The sequence below is a fragment of the Molossus molossus genome, unplaced genomic scaffold (genome assembly GCF_014108415.1).
Source record: "Molossus molossus isolate mMolMol1 unplaced genomic scaffold, mMolMol1.p scaffold_m16_p_12, whole genome shotgun sequence".
NCBI lineage: Eukaryota > Metazoa > Chordata > Mammalia > Chiroptera > Molossidae > Molossus > Molossus molossus.
In genome coordinates this window covers 15,938,187-15,950,248 of record NW_023425347.1, presented here as the reverse complement: position 1 = coordinate 15,950,248, position 12,062 = coordinate 15,938,187, and the positions used below count along the sequence as shown (strand labels likewise).

The window sequence follows — 12,062 nt, the reverse complement described above, 5'->3', positions numbered from 1 at the left end:
CCAGTGCACAATATGGTGACAGATTATGTCCTCGGACCCTGAAATCATACCATTCTCCTTCACTCCAGCCACGGTCTACTTGAGATGTTGGTTAGTATGTGGGTTAGTCTCTGCTTCCTCCCCAGCTCCTAAATTAACATGAGATAATGATTGTTGTCGTGTCTGGTATAGATCCCAGGACATAGTAGACACTCAGTAAATAGCATCTAATTATATTTATTTACTTTCAAAGAATGTTGAGTGGTTGTCAATCTCCCAAAGAATGCTTTATGTGTTGTTTGAGAAATTTGTTTACAGACCACTGCATTGTAATCTCTATGAGGGCAAAGATGTAATTGTGTTATTCCCAGGGTCTAGCACAGTGTCTAATACATTGTAGGTGCTAAATACATATATGAGGTATTACTGAATGATCAGTGCTGCAGGCTTCTGGGAATTACAGAAAGAAAATGGTTGGAAAAGGGCATACACTTTGCAGAAGAAATAACATTGACAAAGATGGCCCCACTTTGTTTTAGAGGAGTCTTATGATATTTGGGGAAAAAGAAAATAATATGGTCCATTTTTAGCTTAAAAGATGTGAGGACCAGTGATTTTTAAACTGGTAAGCAAATTGATGAATTCATGCTTTACCAAAAATCACAAGATGCTCTGCCAAGTTGTATTATCTCAGATAGGCTTACATTGAGCAGGTGCCTCAGGGAGGGCAGGTGGGAAAAGACTAAAGAATTAGTTTAAGAATTTGACCTTAAAAAATCAATCCTTTTTTGATCACTTTCTGTGTGCTAAGCACTATGCTTGGTTATGCTTATACATTGTCATTGCAAATTGAAAAACCACAAGGTTAGTAACCTTTATCTCTGTTTCATAAGAGGAATTTCATGTGCAGTGACTTATCCAAAGTCTCATAATTAATATATAATGAGATTGAGGTATTTGACTCCACTCATTTTTATTTATTTTGTGAATCCTCACTAGAGGATACTTTTTCCATTGATTTTTAGAAAGAGTAGAAGGGAGTGAGGGAGGAAGAGAGAAAGAAACATTGATGTGAGAGAAACATAGATTGCTTGCCACCCAACTGGGGCTGGGGTGGAACCTACAACCCAGGTATGTACTCTTATCCGGGAATTGCACCCAAGACCCTTCAGTGCAAGGGCTGATGCTCTAACCACTGAGCAACACTAGCAGGACAACTCACCTCTTTTTTTTTAATCCTTACCAGGACCTTTTTTTTTGCATTTATCTTCAGATAGAGTGGGTGTGGGGGGGGGGGGAGAGAAACATTGATGTGAGAGAGAGACACCGACTGGCTGCCACCCACACGACCCCAACCAGGGCTGGGGACAAACTGCAACTGAGGTACGTGCCGTTAGCAGGAACTGAACCCGGGACTCTCTGGTCCGCGGGCTGATGCTCTAACCTCTGAGCCAAACCAGCCAGGGCACTTACCTCTTTATTAAAAACATTGCTTTTGTGCTGTAATTCACATATCATAAAATTTACCCATTTAAAGTGTACATGTCAGTGGATTTTAGCAGAGTTGTGTAACCATCTCATTTATTCTTGAAGATACACACGCAAACACACACACACGTTTTATGCAATGTCTAGGGCAGCTTTTTCCTAAAGTTGGTTAAAAACTAACTTAACAAATTGATTGAGCAGAACTTTACTGCCACACCAGTAAAGTGGTTTACAGGTTAAGTTTGAGTCAGACACTTGTCTTAATCCCAGCCCGTTGCTACTGATTGTGTAACTTTAGGTAAAGTTTCATTATCTGCAAAAAGGGGATAAAAATTAAAGGGAATTTGCTTAAAATGCCTATAAATATTAGCTATTATTGTTGTTTTTAAAAGTGCACATTAACAGATCTTCCTGGTAACTGAATATCAAGGGATCCTGAAATAGCTTCTGAATAATGAAAATTGTAGTCAGTGAAAAAGTATTTCTTTTATTGTATTCTAATTCTTTGCAAATTGATAATCCAAGGAATGTCAACAATTTACTGGTAAAAATTATTTTACAAGTTGATTATTTGGTATTCAGAAGGTATTTTCCCAAACACTATTTACTGTGACAGAGCCAGCAAGCTGCCTACCCAGTCTTCCCTTGTTCCTTCTTCCTTATTGGCAGAGCACGGACTTGATTCTGGATGGCTGTGTTGGAGGTAAAGGACTACATTTCTGGACTCTGTCCCAGCTGGGATGCCAGAGATGTAAATAGATATTGCTCAATAGGACTTCCAGGACTCAGTTGGAAGAGAACTCTTTTTGGCCTTCCTCTTTTCTTCTTTCTCTGGGTCTTGATCATGGACTTGATGTCTGGAGCTATGATAGCCATCTTGGACCACAAATTGAACTTGAGAAAGAAAACTACTTGTTCAGTACGAAGAAGAAATGTGGGAGCTGGGTGCGTAATACCAACTGTGGACTCTTACCTTCTTTTACATGACAGAAGAACAACCTGCTTTATTTGGTTTTTGTGCTCTGTACAGCTGCACCTAATTCCAGTTCACACTTTTAGCTTTTCTTGGTCAGCTTAAAACGGACTTAAAAGAATACTACATTCTGTCAACAAGCGTGCACTGAGCACCTGCTGTGTGCCATAGTTCTGGGCAAGGGAAAAGGGAATTTCTACTCCCAGGGAATTAACAGTTTGGTGGAAGGAAGACTCATATAATCAGTGCCAGAAACAAGGGTAGGGAGAGATGGGTTGGTCTGGACAGACTTGCTTTAGGAACATAAGAAAGTTGAATACTGAAGAGGCTATCAAGGGAAAAGCAACGGGCATTTCAGGCGGAGAAGAACCTGACAGAAATGACCCATGATGCACAGCAGCATTTCTACGAGGAAATGTTTTTTTGATTTAGATACTGAGAACATTATCTAACCTTTGCCAGAAGGAGCCAGGCCTTCGTGTTTATGCCATCCCCTCATCCAGTAAGCTCTACGTTGGCAGAGGGAAGTCTTAGCGCATAGTGACACCAGGTAAAATCTGCTGAAGCAATGCTGTGTGTGTTAACAAAGAACTGGCTAACATATGTAAGGATTCAGAGGGTTAAGACTCACAAGGTGCCCTGGCCGGTTTGGCTCAGCGGTTAGAGCATCGGCCTGAGGTCCAGAGAGACCCAGGTTTGGTTCTCGCTAAGGGCATGTACCTCGGTTGCAGTTTGTCCCCGGCCCTGGTTGGTCGTGCGGGTGGCAGCCACTCGATGTGTCCCTTTCACATCGATGTTTCTCTCTCTCTCTCTTCCTCTCTCTCCCTCCCGCTCTATCTGAACAAAAAATGGAAAAATGTCCTCGGGTGAGGATAAAAAAAAAAAAAGACTCACAAGGTAGAAATGGGAAGAGGGGACATTTGGCAAAGAAGTACAGAAGTCCTCCTACACTTTCCTCACAGTGGACCTACACGGAAGGAAAAAAATGAAATGGTTGGGATGGGAAGTCTGGGCAGCTCATCTCTTGTCTACCCTGTCTGTGCTGCTCACCTGCCGTCCAGGGGGAGAAGAGCAGTGTAAGGTCGAGGAATAATTCGCAGCAGTGAAACATAATGTGGAATACTCAGACTCAGCAGGGGCACGAAGGTCATAGACTGGGCCTGCCTCTAGGGCACACATGACTCCAAAAGTGGCTTGAGCCCTTCAGTCTCTCAAAATGCAAACACAAGTTTACAGTTTCTAATTTAAAGGCCATTTTATAAAATTAAAAATACTTCCAAGGGCAATGAATAGTGAAATCTAATCCTGTAAAAACTGTCTTAATCTATTACAATATACTTACTTACACACTTGGCCCAGTAAATCTCTTGACCAGCAACATGAAGAACAAAAATGGGGGACTCTTCCAAACAAAAAGAGAAAACTTGACTGACAGTCATGGGATGTATGTTATGTTAGGCCTTTTCACATACATTCTCCCCTCCAATCTTCATAACTTACAGAGTTATCTTTAATTTTACATTTTATTTTTAATTTTAGATTAAGTAAATATGGTTAATTGATTTGATTAAGGTCACACAGCTAGTAAATGATGAAAGCAGGATTCAATCAAAGGGCTATGCCTGTCTCTGCTCTTTCCACTTGATCTTTGAATCTTATACTAGTACTTAGATTCAGCATCAAAACCCAAATATTAAACAACAGTGTTAGAAGACTATTTTTCTTATTACTTGGAAATATGTTTCTTTAGCTCTCAAAAATTGATTACATATTTACTCAGCCAGTAAGAGGTATCCATTGTGTAGATTTGTTAAAGTGTTTCTTAGTTCTTCACATATAGTGCTTCAACTGCAGCCTTTCTGTGAGAGTTGGCTTTTAATTTAGAAACATCTAGTAGTTATCAAGTCAAAGATTAGTGGGATAGAGGGAATTTCCCATCTCTTTTTATCCACTGCATATTCCACTAAGCCCAACAACAACAAAAAAGAACCATTAACTCAAGAGAATGTATCTTATTCTAGTTCCCTCTAGGGCAGTTCAGTAGTTAGTTTCACCTCAATGAATACTGACTACAGAAAAGAAAGAAACAAACAAAAAAGATATTTTTCAACCACATTTACTGGTTCACATAAATACTTGAAAACAAATACATCTATCTTCCCTTTTGCTATCCTTGGCACAATTAATTATAGATATTAATAAACAGACTACAGTAAATACTCCTAAAGGGAAAATGAATTGTAAAATATGAAAGATGGGTCAATAAATAGCCAGAGTGGTCAATCATTAAAAGGATTATTTAAAAATTAAGCCACTGATTCACAACTTTTATTAAAATAAATTTCATCTATAAAAACAAGGTAATTTATAACTTGATCTTAACTCAAGTTTAGACAGCAGTTGAATTTTTACATTAAAAAATTGTAAAATTTCAACAAAAGAAAAGTAAAACATTCAGACACAAGTTTATACTTTAAAAATTCTATCAACTTCAGCAAATAAAGAATGACTGCATATCAATTTACATTAGCCCTCTGGTCCAGAATACACTTTCCATTTAAAATAGTTTTAACCTCTCTTCTGTACGGCATGGGTAGCTTCTAGTGGGAATTAGTGTATAGTCTGTTCTTGATGAAGACAACACTAGACAGATGTTGCCTGATGCCTGGATAATGCTGAATGTGACAAAACCAGCGCGACACATTAAGATATTTCTCCTTTTCTTGAACTGTCAGGTCAACCTAAGTAGAGATTAAAAACACACACACAACACAGACATTACATAAGCACAACTATTAATATCATCTGAGTAGGAGATAGAAATTGGAAAAAAACACAAAAAAAACAGCAACCCAGTTCTCAAACCAACATGTTCAGATAGGAATGAAAAATTTCAGCCACTTGGAAGAGCTATCCATTTGTTTAATGTTTTTATGTTCCATTCAAAACCAGATGTGCTTTCTAGGGAAATCTCAAGTTTTCAACAAATGCCAATTTTATATTAAACCAGAATCTGGAAGCCCAGAGAGTTTGTTTTTTACTTTATTGGAAAGAAAAATAGGAGAAAGAAGACTAAGATATAATTCATTCTCTAATTTTTCAGCAAACCTAATGAAAGGTTTATTGGCATCTAATATACTTAACAAAGAAATACTATGTAAACTCAGAGAGGGAGGGAGGGAGGGAGAAAAGGAGGGGAGAGGGGAGGGAAAGAGAGAGAGAGAGAGAGAGAGAGAGAGAGAGAGAGATTGATTTATAGATTGTTGGTGCATATACGTGTGGCCTACTGCTTCCTTTCTACTGAATTTAGGGAAAATGTCACTCAAGAAGACAATGACCCATTTAATTTTAAGTAATTATTTCTTGGTACTAAGAAGGAAAGTCTATTTCCAGCAGCAAATGCCTTAGAAGAACAACAGACCTTCTAAATTCTGTTTGCAATGAAGCTGAACTCTATCTTCGGTGGATGTAACAGTTCACAGAATTTACTATCAAGCTACAAGAATACCCAGAGATTTGGTTGGAGAAAGAGGCAATAAAAACAGCTGGTGCCAATCATTTCACTGGGCTCAAAATCCAAAGTAGGGGACTTACAGACGTTTCTCTAAGACATATCTTGGATTGGAATTATGAAGAGTTGTCATGTAAACAGAAAGCCAATAGGACAGTAACTCACAGCCATGGCCCATGTTGTGAGAAAATTATGACTGACCTTGATGTGTTACCTTTGCTACTTTTTTGGTGGACTATCTTACTTCTGAACTTACTGTAAATAAACAACAGATTTTCTCCGCACCAAACTTGGTTTTCTTAGAACATTTGGATGGGATCCCCACCAACTATTTCACTTACAATGCTGGTTTTCCCTCATCCTTTTCTAATGGACTAGTTCGGGTCTCCTCCCCTACTTTGTACAACAGGAAACACAATGCAATTGTTCAAGTTACCACTTCCTGCTTCTTATTGGTCTACATGCCAGTGTGTCTACAGTGATGCTTGGCTCTCTTTAGCTAACCATTCCTTTCTTATTTCTATTGGCACTCTATAACTGGCTTGAACTTTAAAGCCAGACAGATAATATTCTTAGTCACTAATTTTCCATGAAGACATGTGAGAAACACTTGAAGGGACCCGTTCCAGATCAGGGAGAAATGCTGGTTTGCTACCTTCCCAACTGGCACCACACTGCCTGGGAGACATGCTTTGTGGCCAGCAGTCCTAGATTTCTCGGCAGCTATTTCTTTTACTTTTCCCTTCTTTCTAAAAGAATGACATATCTCCACTGGTGTTCTGAATTCCAAAACAAACGGATTTTTGTTGATAACAATCTTACACTCAAGCAGCACATAACGTTACAAAGGATTATAATAATCTTGAGTAACAGTCTGTTCACAGGGACTGCTATCTACTAGTGAAATCAGTTAAAGAAAGCAATGAGTCACTGGTGTAATAATAAACAGCCACACTAACTGGCAGTTTAACAAAGGAAGAACAACGTAATATTCCTCAAAGGGAATTTAGATAGATCAAATCTTAGAGTAAGTAGGCCACAACTAAGATTGGGCTCACACTGAAACAAAATAAAGTAAGATTATTTGATGACTTGAAGGTTCCCTGACTGCTGTTTTGTACACTGCACTGATTACATTTTAAGTATTTAATAACATGAACAAATAAATGAAAGAATGAGGGCAAAAATAAATATACTGCCAAAGGAAACAGAGCACGGGAACTGTCTGATGAATATGAGCAGGTAGCCAATCTGAACTTTACATCTACTCTCCCTGAATTTAATACCTAGTAATCATCTTTTTCTCATCTGGGTATACTTACACCTAACTCAACAGGATGTCACTTAACACCACAGCATGATTCTGTCACAGGTGTTAAGTCTGTGAGGCTTATTCCTGAGAAAGTATTTATTTCTCCCATGTACTTTGCCTGTACTTGGACCAGGGTGGGAGAGATGCTTTGTTCATGAACTCATTTTATGAACCCAAAAGGATGGTTAACATACATATTTTTCCACTCAATTATGTTTTTAAAAAGATAGCATGATAGCCTTAATTGTAATATGTTAGACACTGCATATAATGAGGATATGCATTTCAAAATAGGAACTATAACTAGGAACAGATCATTAAATGTCAATGTAACCCTAGAGGTAACATGCAGCACTGAATGAGACACTTCTAATCTGCTTGAAAACCAAACACCCTGGAAGGCACCTAGACTCATACATAACTCAGTAACTGTGCAGTGGGTGCTATGAATACTTTGCATTATGGAATTATGGCCTTGTTCACTCTGGTGGCAAAGAAATTCGAGACAAGCTCCCACCTTCTCAGAGTATTTCTTTTCCCTATTGCATGACCTGCGTAAGCCAGAGGAGAGAAAAATGTAAATATACACTTGGTTTGCAAGAGTTACATGTCATTATCATCTTTTTTTTTTTTTTTTTAATTAGATGGGAGAAATGCTCTCCTTAATGACAGCCTGATGCTCAACAGAGCCAGACCTCACAAAAGCCCTGACAGGCCTTCGTTAGCCTGCTGAGAGGCATCACATAGGGTTAGAGATGACATTTCTCTAATATTAACTTTAAATTAAGTAATGCCACATTTAAATATGTTTTTAAAATGTCAGTAAGTGTTTTTTTCTAGACATGAGTCGTTCTTATTCTCCTCTGTAAGATAGCTTTGCTCATAGCAGTGTAGTCTCACTCAAATCAAGTCACAGACTTCCCCAAGTTGAGAGACTCCTGGGTTTGCACCAGAGGGAAAGATACCTTAACAGCAAGCCCTCTTTGCCTGAAGGCTCTATGAGGTAAAACAAGCAAACAAACAAAAAACACAAACCACTAAAATATTTTGAATCAGAATGGAATAGAAAGAGGCTGGTATGATCAAAGCATTTCATCTACTTAAACTGTCTTCACCTTTAAATACTTTGGATTTGATTATATCGAAGTATATAATTAAAGATCATACTTTCACTACATAAAGTTATACAACCTACAATAGGAAATAGTAATAGGAAGAGAATGCTAAATATTGCTAATCTCAACTAGCATTTTAGCTGCACAAAGTATTGTGCTAAGAGCTGGGAGATGTACAAAGGGGAATGCGACACGATTCTCTTCAATCTCTTTATTTTGCTTAAAATTGAGTCTTATTCCTTTTCAGTGTGGGGAACCTTCATGCTATTTTGTTCCTGTTGAACCAGTGTAATTATTATAGCCCCACTGTCATGGACAAAAGTGTTGTTTTGGAAAATAAATCATATGGTCATCGTACTTATAAGCAATATTTAGAGTCATACTTATCATAAGCTTTCTAAAACAATAAAAATTTCCTTGGAGAGCCAAAGCCATCCAAATTCAGCAGATATTTTTCTGACGATTTCATGATTCTATACTCTACTTTTCTCTATATGCCTTTTTAATTGGTCTCATACTATTTTAATCAGAAATTAGCACTAGATTCCATTTTCTCTTACTCACTGTTTTCATGTAAAACAGTCTTATCTCTTCAATGAGATCAACAGTTGTTTGAAAATAGTTTTACACTTTTTTTTATGTCCCTCCAGTATAGTATAATGGGCACACATAGTAAACTCTTACTAAGCAAACTTGTAATAATAGAGAGAACTATGCTGAATTAAGGATCATACTAGGCCATTATAATAATATTACAGAACTTAACACAATCACTTAGGGAGCTTAGAGAAATAATGCTTAATAAGTCATGTAACTCCAAATTGAGGAATTATCGCTTGAGTGGGGATGAAGAACAACTATCATATATTACTATGGCACTGTCGTTTATGAAGGGCTTCCCCACACATTTTGACACTTGAGTCAGGAGATGGAGTTTATCGTGGCCTTTTCAAAACCTGAGTTCTGTGTCTTTGTATATAAAGGACTCGATGTTCATAAGCATTAGTTTCCTTTCTCTAACAGGAGGACAATTTGACTAGTCTTATCTCTTTCAGAGCTTTGAGGTACAATGAGAAAATATATATAAAACTCTGAAAAACACAAGAGATATGAGAATTATGTTCTTCAATGTTTATGAGGAGGACAGACTATCTATGTGAACCAGGAATTATGCCAGACAGTGGTGTTACAAATATAAATTGCTACAATCTCTAACTCAAGCAGTTTATAATGTAAAAGACAGACATTTTCCAAGAAGTCTTACAGTGAAAATGAGACCACGCAGAACTGAGGTAGTCTGCGAAGCACAAAAAGAAATGGAGGAGCATTGAATGTGCTTTAGGAGCCCGAGAAGACTTCACTAGGACATCAGTGCTAGAACCGAGGGACACGATGAAATACAAATGAATCCGGGAGGAAGACAAGGGCTGGGCCAAGTAGCAAACAAGGACCCTGAGCAGAAAGAGCGAAGACTGAGGAGACTCCAGGGAGTACGTTATGGCTCAGAGAGAGGCATGTGGGGAGAATGATGGCAAGCAAGGGAGGCAGGCCCACATGAAGAAAGGTCTCCTATCTAGGGAGTGATGAGCTACTTATTTTGAGAAAGACTAAGACACCTTCATGAGAAAAATTGCCCCAGTGGCAATAAAGATCGACTATAAGAGATGAGAGTGGTAGCAGGAGGCCACTGCAATAGCCCAGACAGAAGACAATGAATTCTGAAACCAGGGCAATGCCATCTAGGATCATAGCAGGAGACATATAGGAGAGATATGCACGAGGTGAAAACAAGATCTTACTGATTGAATGCATGAGGTGAAGAATACAGAAAAATGTATGAGTTCGATGGATATTGGGAGAAGATTTTAGGTAGAGAGATGTAAGAAAGCACAAACTCTGAGTCAAACTATCTGGTTTCCAGACCTGGTTTTGCCACTTACTTGGGTGATCTCAAAGATATTAGACCTTTCTATGCCTCAGTTACTTCATCTGTAAAATGGGAATAATAGTACCTATCTCACAGGGCTGTTATAAGGATTAAATGAGTTAACATTTACAAAGCATACAAAATAGTGCCTATATAGTGCCATATAATTGTTTATAAATAAATTTAAGGAACAATTTAAAGTAAAGAGATTTACCAAACAGAGAGAAAAATTGAAGATATGAGAAAGAAAGCATATAAAATTTGGGACAAGATCCAGAAAGGGGGCAGAAGGTAGAAGGGGAATTGAGATAAGAGGCCAGATGAATGGATAAGCTTAGGAAAACAGCAAGATGATTCTTTCTGAGCCCAGAAGAAGGAGACAAGATGAACGAGGATGTGCACATAGGCAGGGCTGAAAGGTGAGTGTATTCAAAGGCCAGCCTCTAGTTTCTAGCTGAATAAGGGAGGAAGGCTCTGTGATAATGACTGAAGATAAATGGGGAGGCAGAAGGGCTAAAGGTCTGAAATTGTGCCTGGAAGGAATAAAAGAGCGGATCAGTATGACAGCACAGATGAAATTGAATAGTATAAATTTATAGTGGTACCAATCATGGTGTTGTAATTTCTCCAACAGAACTCAGCGTGGATATAGTATTGAAGGCATTTATTTAGATTAACCAAGAGTTGGGGATTTCCAGGAAACGGTGGTGAACATGCAGTGGAACAAAGAGGTTGAAGATGCTGTAATGAAAGGATGTAGTTGAGGTTATACAAAAGGGGATCTAGGTTGGATTGGGAAGAATGTATACAGGTCAGAAAAAAGGGAAGGGGTTACTTCAGATAATGATAGGATTTAAGGATAAGAGGTCACAGAGAAAATGGGGTACTGGAATTAAGGTGGAGAAGTGGGGTCCAGGTGATGATGATGATCAAGTCCAAAGGGTGGCAAGAGAAGTAGTTGCAAAAAAGAGCAAGAACAGGAATCAAGCAGGTCAAGGATCAGAAAATAACTGTTTGATGGACACATGGAAGAAATATTTGCATAAGGTACCTTGTATAAAAATCATTCATTTCTATTTGATAAACTGAAAATTGATTAAATTCAAGACAAAAATAATCATCTGAACATTAGAGGAAAAAAACGCAGAAACTATTCAAATACTCACTACGAAGCGATGCAGTCCGTAGTACAACAGGATATCCGCTAAGGTAAAGTTATATCCTGTAAGGTAGACTTTATCTTCAAGATACGAATTAAGGTCCTAGAAAAAACAAATGTTTATTTAAAACACAGTAATACTAAAGTTAATTACTATATCATTTGACTTTAAAACATTGAAAAGGCTATTAGAAAACAAAATTCTGAAATTTAATTTAATAAATTATCTTTGACATTAATAGAGGCAGATTTATTAAAAAATCACAAATCATATACTAAGAACCTCTTTAAAAACAATAGGGCAAACTTTGTTAGTTTTAGTTTAAAGAAATAAGATAACATTAAAAATGATGTTCAAACTTATCATTTCAGACTCCCAATTTTTTTTGGGGGGGGGGGAAGCACATTTTGTAAATCATGCTCATGTTAGATTTATTTTTTTCATTAAAATATAAAAAGCTCCTCAACAATTTTTAACTCTTAAAATAATTATAATTTATTGCATTTTTATATATGTATATTTTTACATTTTTTCTATTTATCTTCAGATAAAGTGGGATGGAAGGGGGAGAAGAGAGAGAAACATTGACGTGAGAGA

The 12,062-nt window shown here is 37.6% G+C and overlaps 1 protein-coding gene across 1 annotated transcript in view; it reads right to left on the bottom strand.

Annotated features, from left to right (window-relative positions):
- Window positions 1–4,550: 4,550 nt before the first annotated feature.
- EEF1E1 (eukaryotic translation elongation factor 1 epsilon 1) overlaps window positions 4,551–12,062 on the bottom strand; it is a 28,205-nt gene continuing 20,693 nt past the window's right edge. The window contains exons 3-4 of the mRNA XM_036256621.1: window positions 11,472–11,567; window positions 4,551–5,181 (exon numbers count right to left, since the gene is read on the bottom strand). Of these exons, the coding sequence (XP_036112514.1) occupies window positions 5,041–5,181; window positions 11,472–11,567 (237 nt within the window). The 3' untranslated portion in view covers window positions 4,551–5,040. The remainder of the gene's footprint in view (window positions 5,182–11,471; window positions 11,568–12,062) is intronic.